The sequence below is a fragment of the Sturnus vulgaris genome, chromosome 7 (assembly GCF_052056855.1).
Source record: "Sturnus vulgaris isolate bStuVul1 chromosome 7, bStuVul1.hap1, whole genome shotgun sequence".
NCBI classification, from domain to species: domain Eukaryota; kingdom Metazoa; phylum Chordata; class Aves; order Passeriformes; family Sturnidae; genus Sturnus; species Sturnus vulgaris.
The window spans coordinates 392,686-413,952 of NC_142249.1; the positions used below are offsets into that span (position 1 = coordinate 392,686).

The 21,267-nt window shown below is 44.7% G+C and overlaps 1 protein-coding gene across 6 annotated transcripts in view; it reads left to right on the top strand.

The window, feature by feature from the left end:
* Positions 1–21,267, top strand: part of AGAP1 (ArfGAP with GTPase domain, ankyrin repeat and PH domain 1) — a 304,936-nt gene that overhangs the window by 174,477 nt on the left and 109,192 nt on the right. For all 6 annotated transcript variants that reach the window (XM_088167528.1, XM_088167529.1, XM_014890724.2 and 3 more), the window contains 2 exons: positions 8,808–8,912; positions 20,165–20,333. In XM_088167528.1, coding sequence (XP_088023654.1) covers positions 8,808–8,912; positions 20,165–20,333 — 274 coding nt within the window. The remainder of the gene's footprint in view (positions 1–8,807; positions 8,913–20,164; positions 20,334–21,267) is intronic.

Consider the following 21,267-nt stretch of genomic DNA (forward strand, 5'->3'; position numbering starts at 1 on the left):
CTTGGCATGTTCTACATTTCTTAAAGTATTTCCCTCATGTTGGAGATGGAATTTACATTTTTTGCAACTTTTTCTGAGAATGTGAAACATGATTTTATGAACTTTAGGAAACAGCACCCAGTAGGGAAGGAATTTTTCCTCATTAGATTCCTGATTTGTTTTCTGCTACAATGATGAGAGGACAGTGCCCAGCATACATGAAGTGCATCTCTGAAAAACCATCATCACCTTCATTGTCATTCCTCTGAGTGAACTGGACATCTCAGGAACATCACCAGGAATTCCTATTTCATCTATTTTCCTTTTTTTCTCTTGGTCTTACGAGAGATTGGAGGAAAGAGAAGGGGGGGTGTGAATGGAAGAGTGCTGGAGCATCCTGATGGGCCCTGATCACCCACCCTGGTCTCGTGGAAGCTGTCACTGCCCGTGGCAGGCACAAGATGAGGTTTAAGGTCCCTTCCAGCCCAAACCATTCCAGGATTCAGTGATCTCTGCAGTGTTGAACCAGTTCAGTGTGTCCTGACAGATCCTTCTCCAGTGGGGTCATTGATGCTGATGGTCCTTGACCAGAGGATGAGGCGTAAAAGTAGAAAAATGGAGCAATCAGGAAATGTTGTTAATTAGAATTATGAAGAAGGTGGGCTTCTACTGCAGAATTTAAAAAAAATTATATTTGTTCTCCTACCCTGACAAAAGTTTGAGGACCAGAGGTATAACTGTTCAGCAAAATTTATTTTTCAAGGAGGACACTCCTTTTGATTTAAAAAAATCAAAACAAAATCTAAAATCTCGTTATGGAGCAGAGTTTCTGAGGTTGGTTGTTGAAGGCCTTTTTGGTCCCAAAATTTCCTGACATGAAGTGTGAATCCTTTCTGTACAATAACATGGAACACAGTTTAAGGGGAAAAAAGGAACACATGCACATACACTTTTTTTCTTTTTTTTTTTTTTCCTGCCAGCATTCTTGGGTTTGTTATTCAGCCGATGCTGTATTAAATTGGATTTTGTGTCCATCATTATTAAAATGTGAAGTGTGTCGGTCACAAAGCATACATTTCAGGGCAGTTAGCTGAATAATTCTTTTCTTTATTATCCCAAATTACTGCTGAGCTCTGGAGAGGTGAGCAGTTTAGCCAATTATTGCCATTTGAGCTGGATTTGTGGGTGATTAGCTCCTGGTCGAATTCAGTCCTGGCAAGGGCTTTGAAGCCTTTCCTTGTGTGATTTTCACAGCGGTGAGGTAGGAATAGACGAGGCTAATGACAGGAAGGTCGCCTGGGTGAGGTGACCTGTGGGGGGGGGGGCCCGGGTTTAGCAAATAGGGCATCCACAATAACAAGTGTGTCACTAACCCCGCCGTGCATAATCGGAGTTTTATAGGATTGTTGGAGATGCTGACAGCTCAATTAAAGTGTAACCCTTTGTACCATATAGCCTCGGCAGAATGACAGAAATATTACCAACAAAAAAGGGAGGGGACCACAAGGGAACTGGTTAAAGATCCAGGGTTCTTTTTCTTTCCCCCCTCCATCGGAGCCTGCACAGAACGGGCTGCAGAAAGCATCCATTTGTGAAATAATAGGTTGTCCAGGGGAGGGGTATGGTGCCAAACATGGCTACAAAAAAAAAGCTGCTCTTAAGTGGTCTTCCTGATGTTTCTATGGAAACACTATAGTGTCGGGAGAGAAAGTTAAAATTGGGTTTTAAGGTTTTCATGGCTTTTCTCCCCTTCTGCTCCCCCAACCAAATCCCTACTTTATATGAAATGTGATAAAGAGAATTTCAGGGATTGGGGAGCAGAGCACTCCTGTAAGGAAAAGCGGATCCTCTGCCTAGGAGTGGTAATGCCTGCACGAGGATTGTTCATTTTCTATCACCCAGCCAGCACTGTTTGTTTCTTGAGAGAAGTCAGTGTTTTGTGGCTTCCTTTTCATGCCTGACCCTTCAGCCGTTCCCAAAGGTTCCCTCTCTCGGAGCCTTTCCCACAGTTGTGTTTGCTCACACCAGATCCACTTCCCAATGCTCTCTGCTCTGCCCAAGGTAATGATCAGCATCGAAGTGCATTTTACTGGTGTCAGGGAAACCACAGCTGCCAGTGCCAAGGGGTTAATAAACCAACTACTGCAGATTATTAAGGGCTAGGATTCTTTTTTTCTTTTCCCATTTTTTTAGCAGTCCAGAGTAAGCAGAACAAGTCTTGGAAGGCAACAGAGGCAGAAACTCCTGCAAGGCAGGGAAATAATGTGATTTTCTCGATGCTGTGTCCTGTTCAGAGGTAAACTGGGGTTAAAGTGAAAGATATGCCAGTCCCTAAATACCTGATTTCATTTCATAACACACTTGAATGTTCAGCTCCACAGGAAGGATGTGTGGTGGCTGTAACTGTAGAGTTTGCAATGTGCTGTTGATTTTGTAAAGTCTCATTTTAGAAACAGTCATTAAGTAGGGCAAAGGAAAGAGTGTCCCTGTCCCAAAGGTGCCAACTGAAGGGGAACTCAAGAAGAGTTGGAGGAGCTTGTCCATCACCGGTGTTGGCAAGATCCAGAGGCTGAACTATGGGAGCAGGCAGTAATCAAGGCCAGGTTGGATAGGTCTTGGATCAACCTGGGATAGTGGAGGGGTCTCGCTGCTCATGGCAGGGGGTGGAATGAGATGGTCTTTAGGCTCCCTTCCAACCATTCTGTGATTCTGGGATTAAAAATAAAGATGCAGTAACAGTGAACACTAAGTTTGTTCTTCCCATTAAGTTTGTCCTTAGTGCTGCTGTTCCTTGCAGGAATGTGGTGGCTGTCCTTTGCTGGAGGTGGCAATCTTAGTTGCTGGTGCTGTGCTGAATTGTAAGAGTTGCTTAATCAGCACTAGGGTTTTTTCAGTACATCTTTCTAATTTTCTTTCGTAGTTTGTGTGCAGAGAGCTTGGCAAATAACGAGTTGCAGGTTGATTGTCCTTCAAGTTTAAGCAGAGCCATTATCTTTTGCTCCCCAAGTCAGGTGTTAGATCCTCTCTGTTCTTTGTCTTCTAATGGAAATCGTGGCTGGTCAGCCCCAGCATTAGGTAACCATTCATGAAGTAATTACCTGCTGCACAGTCACGGCCCTGTGTTTAGGGAATGTTAGAAGAGAATTGGGTGCAATGTTCCGATTTCATTTTCTCGTAAAGGCGCAGAACAGAAATTTGAATAGTTTCTGAAATGTGGGAGCATCTTTGTAGGAAAACTCTGCTGCTGGTGCTGTGGCAGTTTTTAGGGGAGGTGGAAGGGATTTTCTATGTGCACAACTGTAGTAAGAACATACTTTTTTTTTTTTTTTGCAATGTTATTGTTAGATACTGAAGTTGGAGAATATTTGAGCTCTCCTGTTTTCAGAACTCTTCAGAGCCAATCCAGGCTCTTGTACCTTTTTTTTTTTTTTGAGAGGGTTCAGTTGGTCCCCAGTTGTGTTCTGCTACTGTAAGAGGTCATAGAATCCCTAAACAGTTTGTGTTAGAAGGGACCTTAAAGCTCATCCCATTCCACTCCCTGCCACAGGCAGGGACACCTTCTACTACCCCAGGCTGCTCTAAGCTCCAATCTCCAACCTGGCCTTGGACACTCCCAGGGATCCAGGGGCACCCACAGCTTCTCTGGGCGCCCTGTGCCAGGGCCTGCCCACCCTCACAGGGAACAATTCCTTCCCAATATCCAAAGTCCCTCTCCCTCTTTTTTATAAGCTCCCTTTAGTTATCAGAAGGGAGAGGGAAGTTTGCTACAGGCTTCCAAGTGTAAAAACCAGCTTCATGTCTCATTGGCCAGAAGACTAAGCAGCATTCCCCTAAATTGCTGGGGGGAAAAAAAAGACTTCAGTCTGAGAAACTGAGAAAACAAGTTACATATTTATGAAAGGATTCCAAATACATTAGGAATCTTTAACAATTTATTCCCTAGAGGAACCTGCTCTACTGTTAGGTGTCCCTGCCCATGATAGGGGATGGAATGAGATGAGCTTTAAGGTTCCTTCCAACCCAAACTATTCTGGGATTCTCCAACTCTCTATGGATCAATAATTCAGTCATTACCAAAAGCTCCCTTTGGCATGCAGGTGTTGTTTGGAGGTGAAACAGTGTGAGCTGGTGGCTGCCATATGCTGGAAGAATGGACTTTAGCACCAGAAACCTGTTACTACTAAATCATCTGGAAGCAAAAAATATCTTTATTATCAGGTGATGGCAGTGCTGTCAGACAGACTGTGCAGAGTTGGCTGGTCATTGAATCCTGGGGGTTTCACCAGCATTTCTTCTCCAGGTTTATAGATTTCCAGGAAGTGGGGGGTTTATTGACCAGAATTTGTATGTAACAATTAGTTTGTGATCCTGAATGAGTGGCTGCCTTCAGAGTTGTTTGAGGGAGGAGGTTTTTCACTAGTGAGAGTTTTTCTTTTCTGAACAGGATGCACAGGAGCTGCAGAAAATTCCTAGCAGTGCTAGCTGCTAATTGTGGCTGTGGGAGCTACAGACCTGAGTGGAAAATTAGAAATTTATGTTGTTAATGATGAAGTGTGAGATTGCCTGTTTCATTCTGTCAGAACAGCATCAGGGGAACAATATGGGGTCAGATAAAAATGAGGGAGGGGAAGAAATAAAAGGCTGGCAGAAGTTTGCACCTCAGCCATGGCAGTGGGGTAAATTTCTGAAAGAAAATAGAAACCAAAGTAGAATCATGGAATGGTTTGGGTTGGATGGGAGCCTGAAGTTCATCCAGTTCCAGCCCCTGTCTTGTAGGTACCATATCTCCTTTTCCCTTTTCCATAAGGTCCAGTCTTGGCTTTGCTGACTTCAAAGACCATTTTTAAGGCTTCTCACCTGCCAGCATCTTCAGTGCAGCATTAAGCAATTTCAAGGGGTCACTTTTTGAAATGCTGATAATTTGCTATTTAAAACCTAAAATATTTCTAAAGAACAAATTGATGATTGTTTTGCCACTGAGTCGTTATTTAAGCAGGCATGGTCAGGAGCTCACAGAAGGCACCCAGAGCAGCCAGATTTTGCTGGTTGCTGTGTATTCAGATGAACTAGGTGTATTACATGTCCTGATCTCTTGACCAGTGCTGGGTGTGTTGGGTTTTTTCCACCTTAGCTCCAATCAATCCGAGGCTGGCGGCTTTTCATTAGCTGCTCCTGCTCCCACAGTAATGTTGGGATTGCAGAGCCTGCTGGCAGTCTGTAACTTCCCCAGGTGCCCTGGAGCTCAGCAGCCTAAGCTGATTGACTCAGTTAGGGCCCCAGTCCCTAACAGCAAATGCAATCAATAAATCTTTGTTGGTAAATAATTGCTATCGAACAGAGTTTTAATATAAATTTATGAGTGGTGTTTTATCACAGCTTGAGGCTACAGCAAGTCACTGAGTGATGGATTTCAGATCACACTTGCATTCATTACATTAACTTTGTAAGTTATTTAAAGCTTGTACACTTAACATTGCTTTTGGCTTGCAATGACCTCCTGGGAGTAGACGTAGCACACACATTACTGAGGGAGAGCCAGCTCCATTCACTCCGTGAATCCTCCAGCAAAACTCAGGGACTGAGCTGCACTCCACTTGGAGCCTTTTTCCTCCAGCTCCTTAAAACCACAAGCTGGAGGAACTCACCATTCCTCCCTTAAACACGGAGTTGCAGTTTTGGAGGGAAGGTGGTAAAAGGAAAAAAAAAAAAAAAAGAAAAAAAAAAGGCAATTTGAGGTGTGAAGTTCTCCTCGGTTTGCGTGGAAATCAGAGGTGTTAAATTCTTGGTGTTGAGTCTGGAGGCTTTGGGTCAGCTGCACCCAACTGCCCATGGAGGGCTGTAAGGAATTAAACATTTCATACAAATTAGGGAAAGTAGCATAGTCCAATTAATAATAATTAGAGACGGGGATTATTTAGACCAAAGAAATTGGTATTTGGGGTAGAAGATTGACTTAGGCTCTTACTGCTTAGCTTGGGGACTCAATGGGATTTTTCCAGTGTGCTGTGTGTACCTGTTTGGCAGTGACTGGGGATGTGCCAAAGCTGCCTCTGAATTGCCTTGGACGTACCAGAGGTCAGCAGGAACCCCTGGATCTCATTTCCTCAGCACAGGATCTGATGTGCCATAAGGATCAAATGTAGCCATAATGTGACTGAAGCAAGGGGATTTTTTTTTCTGTTAAGTAACATTTCCTGTCATATGTGGGCCATTTATTTTTTTTAAGTGTAGGTAACATTAAATTGTGTTTATAACTGATCTAAAGTGATTCTAAGACCATTTCTCCAAACCATTCTCTAAAATTACCAGCAAGTAGTGGCCTTGGGGATAAAAACCGTGGTTTATATGGGCTGCTTTGCTTTATAGCACCTTAAGTTAGCTCCTTGTATTCAGAATAGTTTCCTCTCCAGGTACTTCAAGATACTTTTAATTATCACATAATGTGAAAATGATTCTGTTTGTCAAAGGAATGCCTGAAGAAAATAGATTGGGAAGTCTAGTTTGTTAGCTAGGCATAAATAGGTCCGTCATCTATATTAAGTTCTGAGCTGGGTGGGTTGGTTTTTGTTTGTTTTTTTTTATGTCAAAGCACAGAGTTCTGCTTTAACAACATGGTAAAACCTCATTTGGAATAATTTTCTTCATTTAGATCCAAAACTAGAATGTCATAATTCATACTTAGATAGTAGCAAAGCTTTAAGTAGAAAAAATCACGACTGTGGTAAATTTTTACTCTTTATTGCGATTATAATTGGCATGAATTGAAAATTATGTAAGTAATGAAATGTTTTCTGTATAGCAAAGGGGCAGTTAAAAGGTTATGAAATATATACATTTTACTGGCTTCAAAACTTGAAAAAAAACGAGCAGAGGAAAAAAAAAAATTGTGATCCTTACTGCTTTTTCCCCATTAGAAGGTCTGAAGAACAAACCAGTGCAGGGAAACAGTAATTTTTGATCCCCACGGCACAGCACTAACTAGAATTGGGTCCCCCTAAACACCAGCACCGTGCTGCAGGTGAGGTATGAAAGATGGGAAAGGTGAAGAGACAGATCACCTCCTATAGACAAACAGGAGAGTCAAAGGCAGAAATAAGCTTTCATTTTTTGATAGAAGAAAACAACGTCTCCAAGCGCTGGCAGGCGGTAATTGGGATGAGCAGGAGCTTTTGTGAGGAGGCGTTTCAGAAGCCCCGTTCTCCTTGAAAAAGTTTGAGTTCTAGCAAGGAGCAGCACAAAAAAATACAGACATGTGACCTCCAGACAGGCAGAAAGTTGGGAGTTTGGATCACTCTGCTATTCAGGTGTCCAGCATGAGCTTTTCTTCACAGTCCCATCCATAGAGTGCATTGAATTTGGGAAGGGTTCTTCTCTGAAGTTCTGTTCCAGCTGTGTGGCCAGGAGCACGACTTCTGCTTGACTAGAACTGACCCATGTCCCCTCCTGGCTTTGGAGCTTCATAAAGCTGCAGGTCTAATGGGAAAACAAACAGTGGAACTCGTTTTCAAGGTGTAAACCGCCTTTAACAAGAACAACTCCATGGGTGTTGGAAGCACCGTGCTTGGTAGGGCATCTATGTTCTGTTTTCCCTTTATTTTAATTGCCTTGTACAATGAGAAGGGAAAAACTAGTTTTATAGGGATTAGGGAACTGAAGTTTGTGTTGGGTAGATTCCTGGTTGTGATTTATTGAAATGGATATGTGTTCACTTTGATCAGTGACACCAGTGTGTCCCTGTGGGAGGTACTGACCATAGGATCTCCCCTGGACATTCCAGTAAGACTTTGCACAACCATAATACTGTCTGGATCCATTAGGAACTGCCTTCTGGCTTGGGTTTGGAAATTAAAATTCCTTAAAGAATTGCATTCTTCATTTACTACCTTGAGTATTCTACAGCATGTGGTGTTTTATTTTTCAGAGTGAATTTCTGTTTTGCAGCTGAGAGCAGGTCAATGTACAGTAGCAGTTCCTGTCTGTCTGTTGGAACACAATGATGACTTATAATCTTTGCTATTGATGAGAAGTTATGGTTACCCCATCCTTGGAAGTGTACAAGGCCGGGTTGGACAGGGCTTGGAGCACCCTGGTCCAGTGGAAAGTGTCCCTGTCCATGGCAGGGGTTTGGAACTGGATGTATTTTAATACCCCTTCCAACCTGAACCTGGGATTCCCCAGATTCTGGGATTCTGTGATTGTTGGCATTAATCCCTGTGATTGAATATGGTGGAAAGGTGATTTACTTTGCCCAGCTCCTTTCCTCTCCAGTCACACCTCTGTCATTAAATTATCCAGGATTTACTTGAAACACTTTGTATTTCCTCTGGTTTTGTTTTGCTACTCTTGCCTGGGACCAGGGTTTCTTTTCTTTCCTTGGTTTTCTGGAATGAGTAGCCAAGAGAGGTTTCCATGATGGTGTCACCTTTGTGCAGAGGGAATGAGAACACAGATGTGTGCTCTTCTGTGGGCAAGGAATCCCCAGGAGCATGCTGCAGGGAGGCAACACAGCAGGATCCTCCCTCAACCTGGGGCTCATCATTTATTTTACAGCGTAAGGAAATGCAGAGCATGGTGTCTTCATCAGCTAGGAATCCGTGTGGGTCACATTAAATGTGCTTTCCTGAGGCATGGAATTCACTGGAAAAGGGGGTTTTTCTACCCATTGGACAAAGCCAATGGAGGGAACGTGCTTTGTGGTAGAGGCAGAATTAAGAGTATAACTTGAAAGCCTGTCTGAAAATGCAATTTCGTCTCTCTCTGTCTGTGTCTTAGGCAGATGTGTGTTGTCTGGAGGGTGTTTCACCTTTTCTCTGTCTCTCCCCCACCAGGGGATGCTGCTGAAGCGGAGTGGCAAGTCCCTGAACAAGGAGTGGAAGAAGAAATACGTGACGCTGTGTGACAACGGTGTGCTGACCTACCATCCCAGCCTGCACGTGAGTACTCCTGCTCTCAGAACGCTCAGCCCTGCAAAAAAACCCTGTCAGGCATGGCTTGGGTGACACCACTGCAGTGAGGCAGCTTCTTCCTCTCTCTCATTCCCCTCCCTCTCAAAGAATCATCACGTGAAATAAAACGCCCTGCTGCAGGGCTGAGTGCACTCCAGTTCCTCTGAAAGCACTGGGATGAGGCTTCTTTGCATCCCAAGAGGCTGCTGTAATGTTTAAGCCCTTATTTTCATCTAATTCTTTTATGGACTTGTTCATCCCAGGGTTAAAAAACAAGTGTTTTACAAGAAAAAGTTTCCTAGAGCTAGTAAAGAGTGAGGAGAGGTCTTTGTCAGTGTGCAGGGCTTGTGGTTTATTCAGGAGTAATTCTGAGCAGCTTTTTGGAAATGTCATAGCCATTAAAATAGACGTACAACTTTTAAACGCCATACAACCAGCCAGTTGAGGCATCTATCCCTGTCCCAAGGATGCTGTCTGTGTCTCAAAGTGTGTGGCACAATTCCTAATAAGGATCTGGGGGTGGAAGGAGCACAGAGATCTCACTCAGGACTAACCCACCCTAGAAATCATGGTATGACCCCTCACCAAGGTTAAATAATATATGTGCGTGTGTGTGGTTTTATATAATATCTGATCTTATATTTTATCATCATCCCATGTATGCAGATCAGAGGGTTGCCACTTGCAATGTTTTTAGGGCCATTTGTTTCTAAACCTCTTGGTGGCATCTTGAGTTCCCGGGCACTTTTACATTAAGGAGTGAAAATCAAGGTTTTGATGCATTTTCTATAAATTCTGGGATTTATAGACCTGCAGCTGGAACTGGCAGGAAACTTCTGCTTTAGGTGGGTGATGTCTGAGGAGCATGGAACCCTAGAATTTTAAGGTTGGAAAGCACTCTAAAATCATCAAGCCCAACTGTACCCAGCATGAAACCACATCCCCAAGTGCCACATCCATGTCTGGGCACACTGAAGCTGTGCTTGTCCCTACTTGCTGTTCCCTGTCTGTGCAAAAGTAGCACTTTTTCTCTGCCTTGACACAAGATTTTATAGTCTCAGGTCCTGCCATAATGATGCTTTGCTCTGGTGTCTGATGTGATGTCCATGTCTCTTAAAAATTATGTGGTAAATTAGATGACAAGTAGCTTCAAGGCATTGCTGCTTCCCATCAGAAACCTTGTCCCTCAGCCCCTGTGTTCTGGGGCAGGGTTTTCACTGCTCCTTTGTGTGATGTAGTTCACATCTTTCTGCCCAATTTGGTCACTTTCAGTGCCTCTAAATTTGACTAATTCTGCTGTGAAGTAGCCCTGAAATACCCAAATTTGTGTATTGGTATTGCTCCCAGAAGGGGAGCAGGGGAGCTGTATGCCCCCACGGAGGTGCCAGCTGAGCTTGCCTTAGGTTGTGCTGGCCATCAAGCAAGGAGGAGGCTGCTGTATGTGCCCTGGCCCCTTCCTGGCTGCTGGAAAAGGCTCTATTGTTCCTGGCAGGGCCGTGCACGTGCGAGTTTTTCATTGCTCTGGCAGACAATGGAGAAACTTCTCCTCTGCAGGCTCCTCCGGAGCTGCAGCGTGCCCCCAGAGTGAGAATCCATCGAGGTTACAGGTAATTACTTTGAGATTAGAGGTAAATCCATCGGAGATTAGAGAGAATCCATTTAAAGAAGAAGTAATTACCAGCCTGTAATTGTTTCCCTCTGCCCCCCACCCCAAGAAGAAGGTGCTGGGCTCGGTGTCGCCGTTTGTTCCTTGCATGGATCTGAGGGGTTTGTGAGGGAACCACAGATATTTTCGGTCACGCTCCCAGTACACTTTGTACTCAGCTTTCTTGGCAGGAATGTCACAATTTCTTCTTGGGGATTGCCAGGTGAGAGGATCTTCCCCCAAACAGAGCTCTAATACTGTGTTTCTGGTTTGGTTTTGCTGGTTTTTGTTTGTCAGTAATTTTTTGTTCCTTTTTTTCCCAACAAAGTGATGAATTTTTAATGCTGTGCTTGCATTGCTGTCTGGAATAATTTCTTACATTGTTTTGAAAAATCAGGGCCTTATTTCTACCATTAAGCAGCAGTGAAGAAAAGAGCTTTTGTTAGCCATCTAAAGTCAGTTTTCTAACCTTCTTGTGTAAAGTCTGGCTCTAATCAGATTTGGGTTGTTTGAAGCGTACAGATAATTTTAGTTAATCAAAATGTTGCCCTTTTAATTCTGGAGTGAATTTTTAATTGCAGTGAAAGGTGGGCTGGCCTCTAGTGGTGGCAGAAAAGGAAATTTAGGAGATCATTTGGTCTGTCCAGCCTGTGGTTTGAGTCAGAGCCTAACACTTTGCGTTGGAAGGAGCAATTACAGTGTTTAGTGGCTGATAGTGAGCACTGTGTTAAATCTCGCTCGAGGTTTGGCCACAAGTGGATCAGTTGTCTCTGCCAGATGCCTTCGGTGCTGGCTCAGGCACGAAGCAGTGGTTTTAACATGGAAAACAGGTATTGCAGAATGCAGCCCTGACATCCTCCTCGAAAGCATTGCCTGCAGAATTAAAGGTTTTAGGGTGGGGAGGGAAAAATCAAATGAGGCCCTTTCTTGCAGAGGAGGTGTCCCTAGGAGGGTCAGGCCTGTTTGGCAGGGCAGCGTGCTGAAATGAGCACGGCATTGTGCCAGCTACACGAGTGACTCCTGGTGCCACCAGGTTGATGTTTGACACAATAGAGAAATCCCTCTTCTTTCTTTTTGAGAAAGTGGGGGGAGAGAAAAACGGGGGAAGAAAAATATATGTACATAAGCACCCTACTGTTTCCTGACTTGGTCGTGTCAGGTTTTTTCAAGAGCCTCAAACCTTCCCTTCCCTTGGGACACTGAGGAGCTCTGCCGATAGAAAATGGTTGGGGATAATGAGAGAGAACTTTGACCTGCAGGCTTCAAAGTTCACCAGAGCTCCCTATTCATCTTGGGCTTCTGGAGCAGAGCCATGGAGTGGATCACTAAAATTCTGGCTGGCAAATTCCTTGTCCGCCTCCCCAGAGGGCCCTGGGGGAATTTGTCGAGGCATCTCCTGGCTTTTTAATGGCGGGATGCCCCGCACAGGGGCTCCTAGAATGCATTCACCAGGATACCTGCTGGGCAGCTCTGCTTTATCAGAGCCTTCTCCTGATGAATAGCTGATGATGGCTCACCACTGGCTGCCTGCCACAGGGCTGCCAGCATGCCACAGGTCAGCACATGATAAAGCTTTAGCTGTGGATGTCCATTCTCTGCTCTTGTATCTTCACCATCCTGCATGAAAAGAAGAAAAGGGGGGAAAAAGGGCTGAAAACAGCTCTTTTCTGGTAAGGGCAGTTTTCCCTTTTTATGTTTAGTTTGGTCTAGATTTGATTTCAAATAAAAGCACAGTGCTGGGGCACCTTATGGGGGAAAATGAGCTTCGTAAATATGGGAGAAGGGAGGTGTGATGCCCATCTAGAACACATCTGGTACACAAACCCCTATGCAGCAGGGTTGGGTTTTATGTGCTGCAGCCTTTAACTTTCATCTTCACTGGCCTGGTGTCATGGCCTGGGGATTGTAATCGTGACTGAGGGGGATATCTGACTTTATGAGGGTGGTGTGGATTCACCTGGTTTGCTCAATTCATCTGACAGTAGCCATGGTTCCAAATTCTCCCTTAAATACAGCGCTATAGCTGGGTGAGCAGCCCACGTGAGCCTTAGCAGTGTTGTTCTATCCTCAAATAAATGAGTTTAAAAAAAAAAAAAAAGGCAACATTTCAGCCTAGTAAGGAGTCAGATCCAACACTAGGCTAAACTTAGCACAAGAGTTTCAGCAATACATTATATGGACACATTCTCTGGGAAGACCTTACAAACACTGCAAAATTCCTTAAGGCTTGAGGCGTCATTTGAGCTTTCACTGCTTGGCCATTTCCTCCAGAAGAAGCAGATGGTGAGAAGCAGGAGGCTTTTGAGGATGTCGTCTGTGTTGGGATCCAGAAGTGTTGTAGCTCCATGCGCTTTTCTCAGGTCCCAGCGTTTCTCTCAGAGCTGCAGTTAAAATTTTTATTACCAGCTCTTGTGATTTTCCTGAAGTGTTTGGAAACAGAAAGCCTGCTTGCAAATGCAGGGTGCCATCTCCCCTCATCCTCGAGAGCAGGGTGGTGTCCTGTGTGGCCAGCTAGCACCCAGAGCCTGGCACTGCTCCAGCCGAGTAGGAATATCCTCCACAGCCAGCATTGCAGCTCACATTGTTTGCAGGGTTGTGTTACCTCAGGCAGTTCAATAGCTCTGAAGTGTCTTGTTTGTGTTGCTTTAATAGAAATATTCATGCTCAAATATTTCTAAAATACCATCGTGTATGTCCATTCCCCCCCCCCCCCCAATTTTTGCTCTGAAGGAATGTAAAGCTGGATATTGTCTGGCTCTGAAGGGCCTTTTAATTGGCATTTCCTATCAATAGCTAATCCTCAAAATCAGCCTTTGATCAATAGAGACTTGGACTGACAAAAGGACGCTGAAAGTGCTCAAGGCCAGGCTGGAGAGGGTTTGAAGCAACCTGGGATAGTGGAAGGTCCCTGTCCCTGGCAGAGGACAGAACAGGATGGACTTTAAGATCCGTTCCAACCCAAAACATTCTAGGATTCTGCGTTACTTTTCATGAGTGATGTAGGTCTCCCTCCAGAAAGAGCAATGATCAAAACAAATCCTGCAGTTTTGAATATTGATGAAGATAAATCTTAAACCTGTGTAAGCTTTTATTGTAGTTATTATTGCATCCACTGGCATGCCTAAAACATTGGTTGGATAGAAAATGAATGATAGGAACAGTTAAATATGAGGCTAGTAATTTCTGATTTTTCTAAAGTGCTGTAGCTGTACAGATCACTCAGTCACTTTTGAGCTTCCTGGAAAAATTCTTCAGCGTTTTAATCTGAAAGATGTAATGGAGTGAAGGTAAATTTGGGAGAAAAACATAAAACTGAAGATCACAGAACCACAGAATATCCGGAGTGGGAAGGGACCCACAAGGATCTGTCTAGGCCCCTATGCCCTTGAGGGGGTCAACCCTCAGTAGTGTGGCAAACACAACTGTGCTTTGGCAGAGTGCACAGGCTGGAGCAAACACACATTTCAGTATCATATCTGTCTGCTCCTTCTTCAGAAAGTCAAGCAAAATTCTGAGCATCAGAATGAGTGGCAATTTAAAAGGCAAAAGCCAAGCTATTAATTAATCAGGGGGGTTTATAAAATTAGAGCTTCCTGTCCAGCCGAGCTAACTGCTGTAGGTATAAATGCTTCATAAATTACTCAGGATGGTAAAACTCTGGTTTGTCTTTTACAGCAGCTCTCGTTACAAAGGCTGAATGAGAAGTGAAGTGCAAGGGGAAGAGTTTTGTTAAAATTTTATGCAGATGAGGGATGTATTTAGAAAAAGACCATCATTTTCTTGCTCTTGTGTTCCAAGTCTTGCCCTGACTTTCTCTCCTGCTTCTGCAACACTGATGAAGCTGATTAACACCATGGTATAGGTATATCCAGTGCTTTTTATTACTGAAATTTGATGTTCTTGATTCCCAATGTGAAGCAAACAGACTCATGATGACCTTCCTTTTGTCAGGACAGAGCACTTTAGGGTGATCAGTGTTTTCCAGAATGTGTTCCCATTCCTCTGTTCTCCTCAGAAAATAACATTTCATGGCTTTCCTTAAGATTAACAGTGTATTCTGAAGCTGAATGATCTAATGGCCGTGTTTATATGCGAGAGGGGGGACAGCTAATTCCCCAGGACCATTTGATGAATATATTCCACCGTGGATCATATCCCGACCATCCGTCCACGGCTCAGGCCCTTCCTGGGAAAAGCGGCAAGGGTGAGGAGTTGGGGAGACTTTTTGTTGTTGTTGTTTCTTCTTAGGTGTGCCTGTGGCCCCACACAGAAACCAATCAAGGAGCGATTTATGTTCATTAAGGGCTTGTCAAAACTGAAAAATTTTCTAATCAACAGCGATGTGGCGGCGGCCCCTCCATGGCTGGGAGTGTCGCCTCGGCGGCAGCGGCTCCATGCCTGTTACAACTCTAGGCTAGGAATCTGCTGATGATTACATTAGGCTAAGCTGCGAAGTAAATGAACCATGGCTTATTTAGGTGCAACTAGCTCCAGTGTAGTCCTGCCCCGCAGGGCACTTTATAGCGTTTTATGGCTTTAAAATTAGTGTAGCTTCCCATTTGCTGCAGGGTGCTGCATGTTATGCCTTTGAACTCAATAAGCAAAGGGAAGGGGGCCTTTTGTTTTTTTTCTTCTTCTTCCCCCCTCCTTTTCTTCTTTTTGCAGTTTAGCAATTTTGTTTTGCATCTTTTCCAGACGGCATTTTGCAATAAAAATGTCTGACTGCCACAGAGAGGCACAAAAGTCAGGGCTCCATCCAATTTCCCGGGCTGCTCTTGGTTTGGGGGGAAGAGGATTTGGTTGTTGCTGAGGGTGAACAATAGGTTTTGTGAGTCCAATAGGTCAGCTCACAAAATTGGAATTGTCTTTCAAAAAATATGCTGCACACAGTCTTTAAAATGTCATCCAGAGGTGCAACCATAAACTTCCTTTTCCATAATAATTTTTATTACGCCTCAGATCAGGAAACACTATTTCAACCTCAGTAAGTGGAGCCTTAAAGAATGTTACGTCCGATTGAACACTGGGGGGAAACTTCTGCAAAACGAAGGTGTATTTTGCAGAACCACAGAATGGTTTGGGTTGGAAGGGACCTTGAAGCTCATCTCATTCCATCTCCCTTACATAGGCAGGGACATCTCCACTATCCCAGGTTGTTCACAGCCCCATCCAGCCTAGCCTTGGACACTTCCAGGGATACATTAGAACTTCATCATGTCTCAGTGGAAACCAGGCACAGATCTGGGGAGGATTCTTAGCCTGGACTTTTTCCTAGTGATGGAAAAACAGACTTAAGAGAGATTGGAATAGCTGAAAAGGAAGAAGAAAGTGTGGTATTCATACCTGTGTACCATTATATCCTTGGAAAGTCACTGCTCTCGAAGAGTCTCTCATTTCATATGTGGTGCATTGGAAAAGGGTGGCAGTGGGACAGATGGAAGAAACATGGGGAGACCTCTAGGAAGGAGCAGATATTATTTTACATTTTAGTGTTGTGACACATGGCTTATCCCAGTGTGAGTGGTTTCAATGTGAGCTTGGAAACCCCTTTGCCCAGTGTGAAACTACAACCCGAGTGAAGGGCTTTCTCCCTATCCACCACTCTTGTATTATTTGAAAACGTTCAAACTCCATAACCTTTTTCATATCCATGTTTTTGATAATCTGAGCCATATCTTTAACTTAAGGATGGCTCTAGAGGACAACCATGCATAGGACAAGGGAGAATGGCTTTAAACTGAAGGACAGTGGATTCAGATTGGATATTGGGAAGGAATTGTTCCCTGTGAGGGTGGGCAGGCCCTGACACAGGGTGCCCAGAGCAGCTGTGGCTGCCCCTGGATCCCTGGGAGTGCTCAGGGCTAGTTTGGACATAGGCATCAAGCTGGAGCCACCACATAGCGTGGCTTCAGCTTGTGGCCCTTGGTAGAGTGTCTTCTCCAGCTGTGAGGACCATGGGAAATCATTGTAAATTCAATTGTTGTAAATTCAACAACTGCTGGCATTCCAAATCCAGAGGGGGCCCCCAAAACCGTGGTGTCACTTTTTGGTAGGCCTGTTTAGAAAACACCCCCGTTTGCTCAATAATTTGCATGTCTGAAAGGCTTCTGCTCAGTCAATTGGCTAAATTAATTTCTGCTGTTGTAAACAGAGAGCTGCTGTATTAAGAGCAGAACTAAAGTAAATTTACATTATTCTGTGTCACGGTGCCGTTCCTTTCTTACTCAAGGCAATTCATTTTGTGGGGCTGTCAAGTAGTATTTGGTGTCATCTTCAGTCAATGCGGCTTTTTTTATTTCCCCCCTGATATTTTAACAGTTTATTTAGTCCTGTAGATAATGGTCAATGGCCTAGAGTAGTCAAATTAACACCTCGGTGGCGCCGTAGCGGAGCGGTAACCCGGGGACGAAAAGGGATGAGAATCGACGCGGGGAGCGCGTTTTGGGGGCTTGTGGATTGATGGCTGCGGAGGCAGCGTCGCCCCGCTCTGACTAAGATGGAGCTGCCGGTTAGTGCTGGCTGACTGCAGGCCATCACCTGCCCGGCGTCCCAGCAGCTCGCAGCCGCCATGGAGACCTTGGGTGGCCCTCGGATCGCGGCATCAGCGCCGCGTTCCGCCGCCAGAACCGCAGGTGGCGCCGATCGGATTCAGTGCTATGTTCCTGTAGGGATCTCTCTGGGACAGCGGAGGCACTGATGGCTGCTGTCCCCCCTGCCCTGCGAGGAGGGGGGAGCCGTGTTCAGCCGTGCTGCTGCCAGCGAGCTGTGAGCCCCGGGTCCCCCCGCCACAACTCTCAATTGCTAGCAGGTTTCTCTCACTGCACCTCATTTGCATCTGGGACATCAATTAGCATGTTTGTTGAGGCTAATTGAATGAAACTCAATCATAGCTCTTAATTGCTTGACTATGTGAAAAGAAATCACATTAATGCAGCTAATTAAGTGTATGGCAATAGATGCAACATAATTAGGAGCGAAATGTAAAAAACAAGCGACGGCGGAGGTGCGGGCGCGGGGTGTGGGGGATCGGGGTGCCCGCGTCTCCCCTGCGCCACATGTTTGGGGAGGGGTCCCTCTGCTTTGCTGCTGGCTTTATTTTTTTTATTATTTTTTCCCCCGCCTTGCTGAATGATGAACGCGGACAAGTTGAGAAGAAAAATGCAAATAGATTCGCAATTACTACTTTTTCAAGCTGTTGAGGGGCAGAAGATGGCACGTCTGGGGTGGCCCACTGTTGAGTGGGCTCTAGGGACTTGTTAAGTGCTGTTTAAAAGTACTTGGCTTTGAATTACCCTCATGCCTTGTTAAAGGGTTTTTTCCCCTTTTTTCTCGGATCAGCATTTTCTACAACTAACATCTTGGGGAGTTATCCCTGTATCATTTGCATATCAAAATCCAGCTTGCTGTCTTCTCTTTAACACAGCATATTCCAGATGACAGCAAGACCCTCATCTGTTCTAATCTGATCAAACCCTCCATTGCGCTTCTGAAGCGCCGGCGTCATTTTGTGGTTTGAACTTCCCTTCCCCGAGCAGGGATCAGACGGGGCTGGGAACGCGGTCCTTGCCCTCCCCTCCTCGGGGAGACCCGCCGATTATCGCCGTGCATCCTGCACACGATGAAAGGCTCTTTATTATTTACATTTGATATATCCCCATAAATATTTAAGCTGACATTAATACCTACCCGGCATCTGTTGTCGTTCGGGCGCTTCGCTCTAACGGCGGCGTAGGGTTTGTGTTTGCTAACACTCCCTCCTTCCTCAAGTGGCTTTGTGGCTCACCTCAGGCTGGTTTGCACCCAGTTAACACACCTTTAATAACACCCTGCCACATCTCGGTTTGTGAAATCACTCCTACCCTTCACCTGAGGTGGACCCAAAACCCCCTGCTCCACTTTAAGAACCTTAAATAAAAGTACTAGAAAAGAGCATGTGTCAAGGTTTAGTCACTCTCTGATTACACCTCACTTTAGAGCCCACAAGCAATAAATGCTCAATTACCTTCTGCTTATTGTGTTTTAATTTGTGAAGAAGTGACACCTGAACAAGAAAGTTCTGTCAAGTTCATAATTTATGGATGAAAGATATTTGTTCTCCAACACCTAGTTAAAGGAATTGTCTTGAGTGGATTGCCTTTGTTTTTCTCTTGGCAGCAGAGCTCTGTGTCCTCTCTACCTTTTCCTGTTAATGATTCTCAGACACCTTGGGAAAAACAAGCTGCCGTGATGGCTTAGTTTGAGAGTTTTATCACTAATTTCTGTTAACCATGACGAAATTATTGCTGGTCCAGATTTCTGATGGGTTTTGAGCAGAATAAATAATTTGTGTTTTAAAAACTGCCAAAGGTAAAAGACTCTTGATGAGGGAGCAGTCAGCTCCCTGGATTGTGGCAGCAGTGCTACGGATTTTGGGTAAAGTCAGGAAATTTCTTGTGAAGAGGGAGCCCAGATCTTCTCCAGCCACGTCAAATCCCTGTTTTTCTCTTGGGATCCTTGGGATCCCAGAGTCCTGCAGTGGTTTGGGTTGGAAGGGACCTTAAAATTCATCTCATTCCATCCCCTGCCGTGGGCAGGGACACCTTCCACTGTCCCAGGCTGCTCCACGCCCTGTTCAGCCTGGCCTTGGACACTTCCAGGGATCCAGGGACAGCCACAGCTTGTCTGGACAGCCCAGATATCTTTCTGTTCAATGCTCTTTCCCCTTTTCATCCCTGATTTTACTTTCGTGTGCTTTCCCTCTTGCATGTCCTCTTCAAGAGAGTGTCTCTGCTTTTCATGTCCTCATAGTTGTTCCAGTTCCAATTATTTTTTTCTGGAATGTGAGTGACCACAGCCTCGTGTACCAAGAGCTTTGGTGTCTTATGTGCTGCCTTTAACATTCACCATCTCTCCTGGAAATATCTGTGCTGGTGTATCCCAGGATCAATTTGCCCTCTGATGAAAACACCCATGTCCATTTGCTTTTCTGTTTATTTCCCCTTTGTGGAATTTCCAAGCAAGAATTAGTAAAGGCCTTTTCCACTTCTGGCTCCCAGTTTGCTGGGATCGGATGCAATTTGCATGATTTTTATCCCCTTTGGTGATGTTTTGTGTAGGTGCAGGAAGGGTCATATTCTAGGGAAACAATGTTGGAATTGCTGAAACCTTCCCTGCTGGTGGCCTTTTGTAACTTCAGTTACAAAACTATGATACAAAGCCTACTGATCGGTTCCAGCCAGATTTGATGGAGAAAGGGATGAGGGCATAAAACGCTGGCAGAGAGGAGACACAAAGACATATGCTCAGGAGTGACCCTCAGCCTTGTCTTCTCCTTCTGTTTGGGGCCTTTAGCTGGTGAATTCCCACACATGTCTGTGTTGTGGATCACCTCTTAACTAGCTGGTAGTTGGAGGATCCATGAGAAAGCTCCAGACTTTTGGGGTTAATTGACATGAGAAGGGATTACCAGGATCACGGAAGGAAGGAGAAATCCATATGGTGGGTGCTGGCAGAGGATGTAGGGCCAAAAGCCTTGTGAAACCAGGTTTATTAATTCTGTTGTTCACAGAACTCCCTGCCTGATGTTGGGTTTGGGGTTTTTTTTCTCTCTTTCCAGGATTACATGCAGAACGTTCATGGGAAAGAGATTGACTTGCTGAGAACCACGGTGAAGGTCCCTGGGAAGAGGCCACCCCGAGCCACATCAGCCTGTGCCCCCATCTCCAGCCCCAAAACCAATGGCCTCTCCAAAGACATGAGCAGTTTACACATCTCGCCAAATTCAGGTAAGAGGAGACCTTGCTAGAGGGAAAAAAAATGGGAGAAAACCTGCAGTGTCTGTAGGGAATTATCATGAACAGCTGGGATAGGGATGGATATCTCTCAATAACTGGAAGTGTTCCACGCCAGGCTGGTGGTGCTCAGAGCACCCTGGTATCATGGAAGGTCTCCCTGCCCATGGCAGAGGGTGGAATTAGATCAACTTTAGGATCCCTTCCAACCCAAACCATTCTGGGATTTACAAACCCCCTCATGTGGAAGTTTTTAAGCCCTGACTGCTGATCTGTCCCCCACAAGAGATTCTGAATTTCTGAGTCACCTTCAGTGTCTGTCTTTGTGTATTTGCTACCTTGTACATGCCAAAATCCTATAATTTCACAGTAATTAACATATGGGAAGAATTTATGATTGCTTATCTAATACTTAGGAAAAGCAAATGCTGTATGATCTCAAAGGGCTTTTTATGGCTTCCTGGTGAGATCCATAGCCCTTCCTTCTGCTTTTGGAAAGTTCAGTATTGTGCATTCTACTAACAGCAAGATTCTTCTGTGGAAAGCTGTTTTAATTTATTGATGGAAGTGGTTTATAGCTCCTTCTGAGCTCTAAACAAAGATGTTTATTGTTTGCTGAAGTACTTGTCCATACAGCTAAGTGGATTTTAAAAAATTGCATTAAGGGAAAAACATTTGAGACAATTTATCTTGTAAAATGCACAGCTTGTACAAAACTCATAATGGTCTAGTGGAAGTTCTGTCAGCATGTTTGGGATGACATCCATAAAGTGCCAAGTGCCTTTTGCATTTATGGGTAACATAGACACCTCCTCCATGTGCTAGCAAAACCATCCCCACATTCCTGTTGCTGTGCAAAACACACTGGGATTCCTGGGTATTCAGGTGTCTTCTCTTGGATAATAATAATAATAATAATAATAATAAT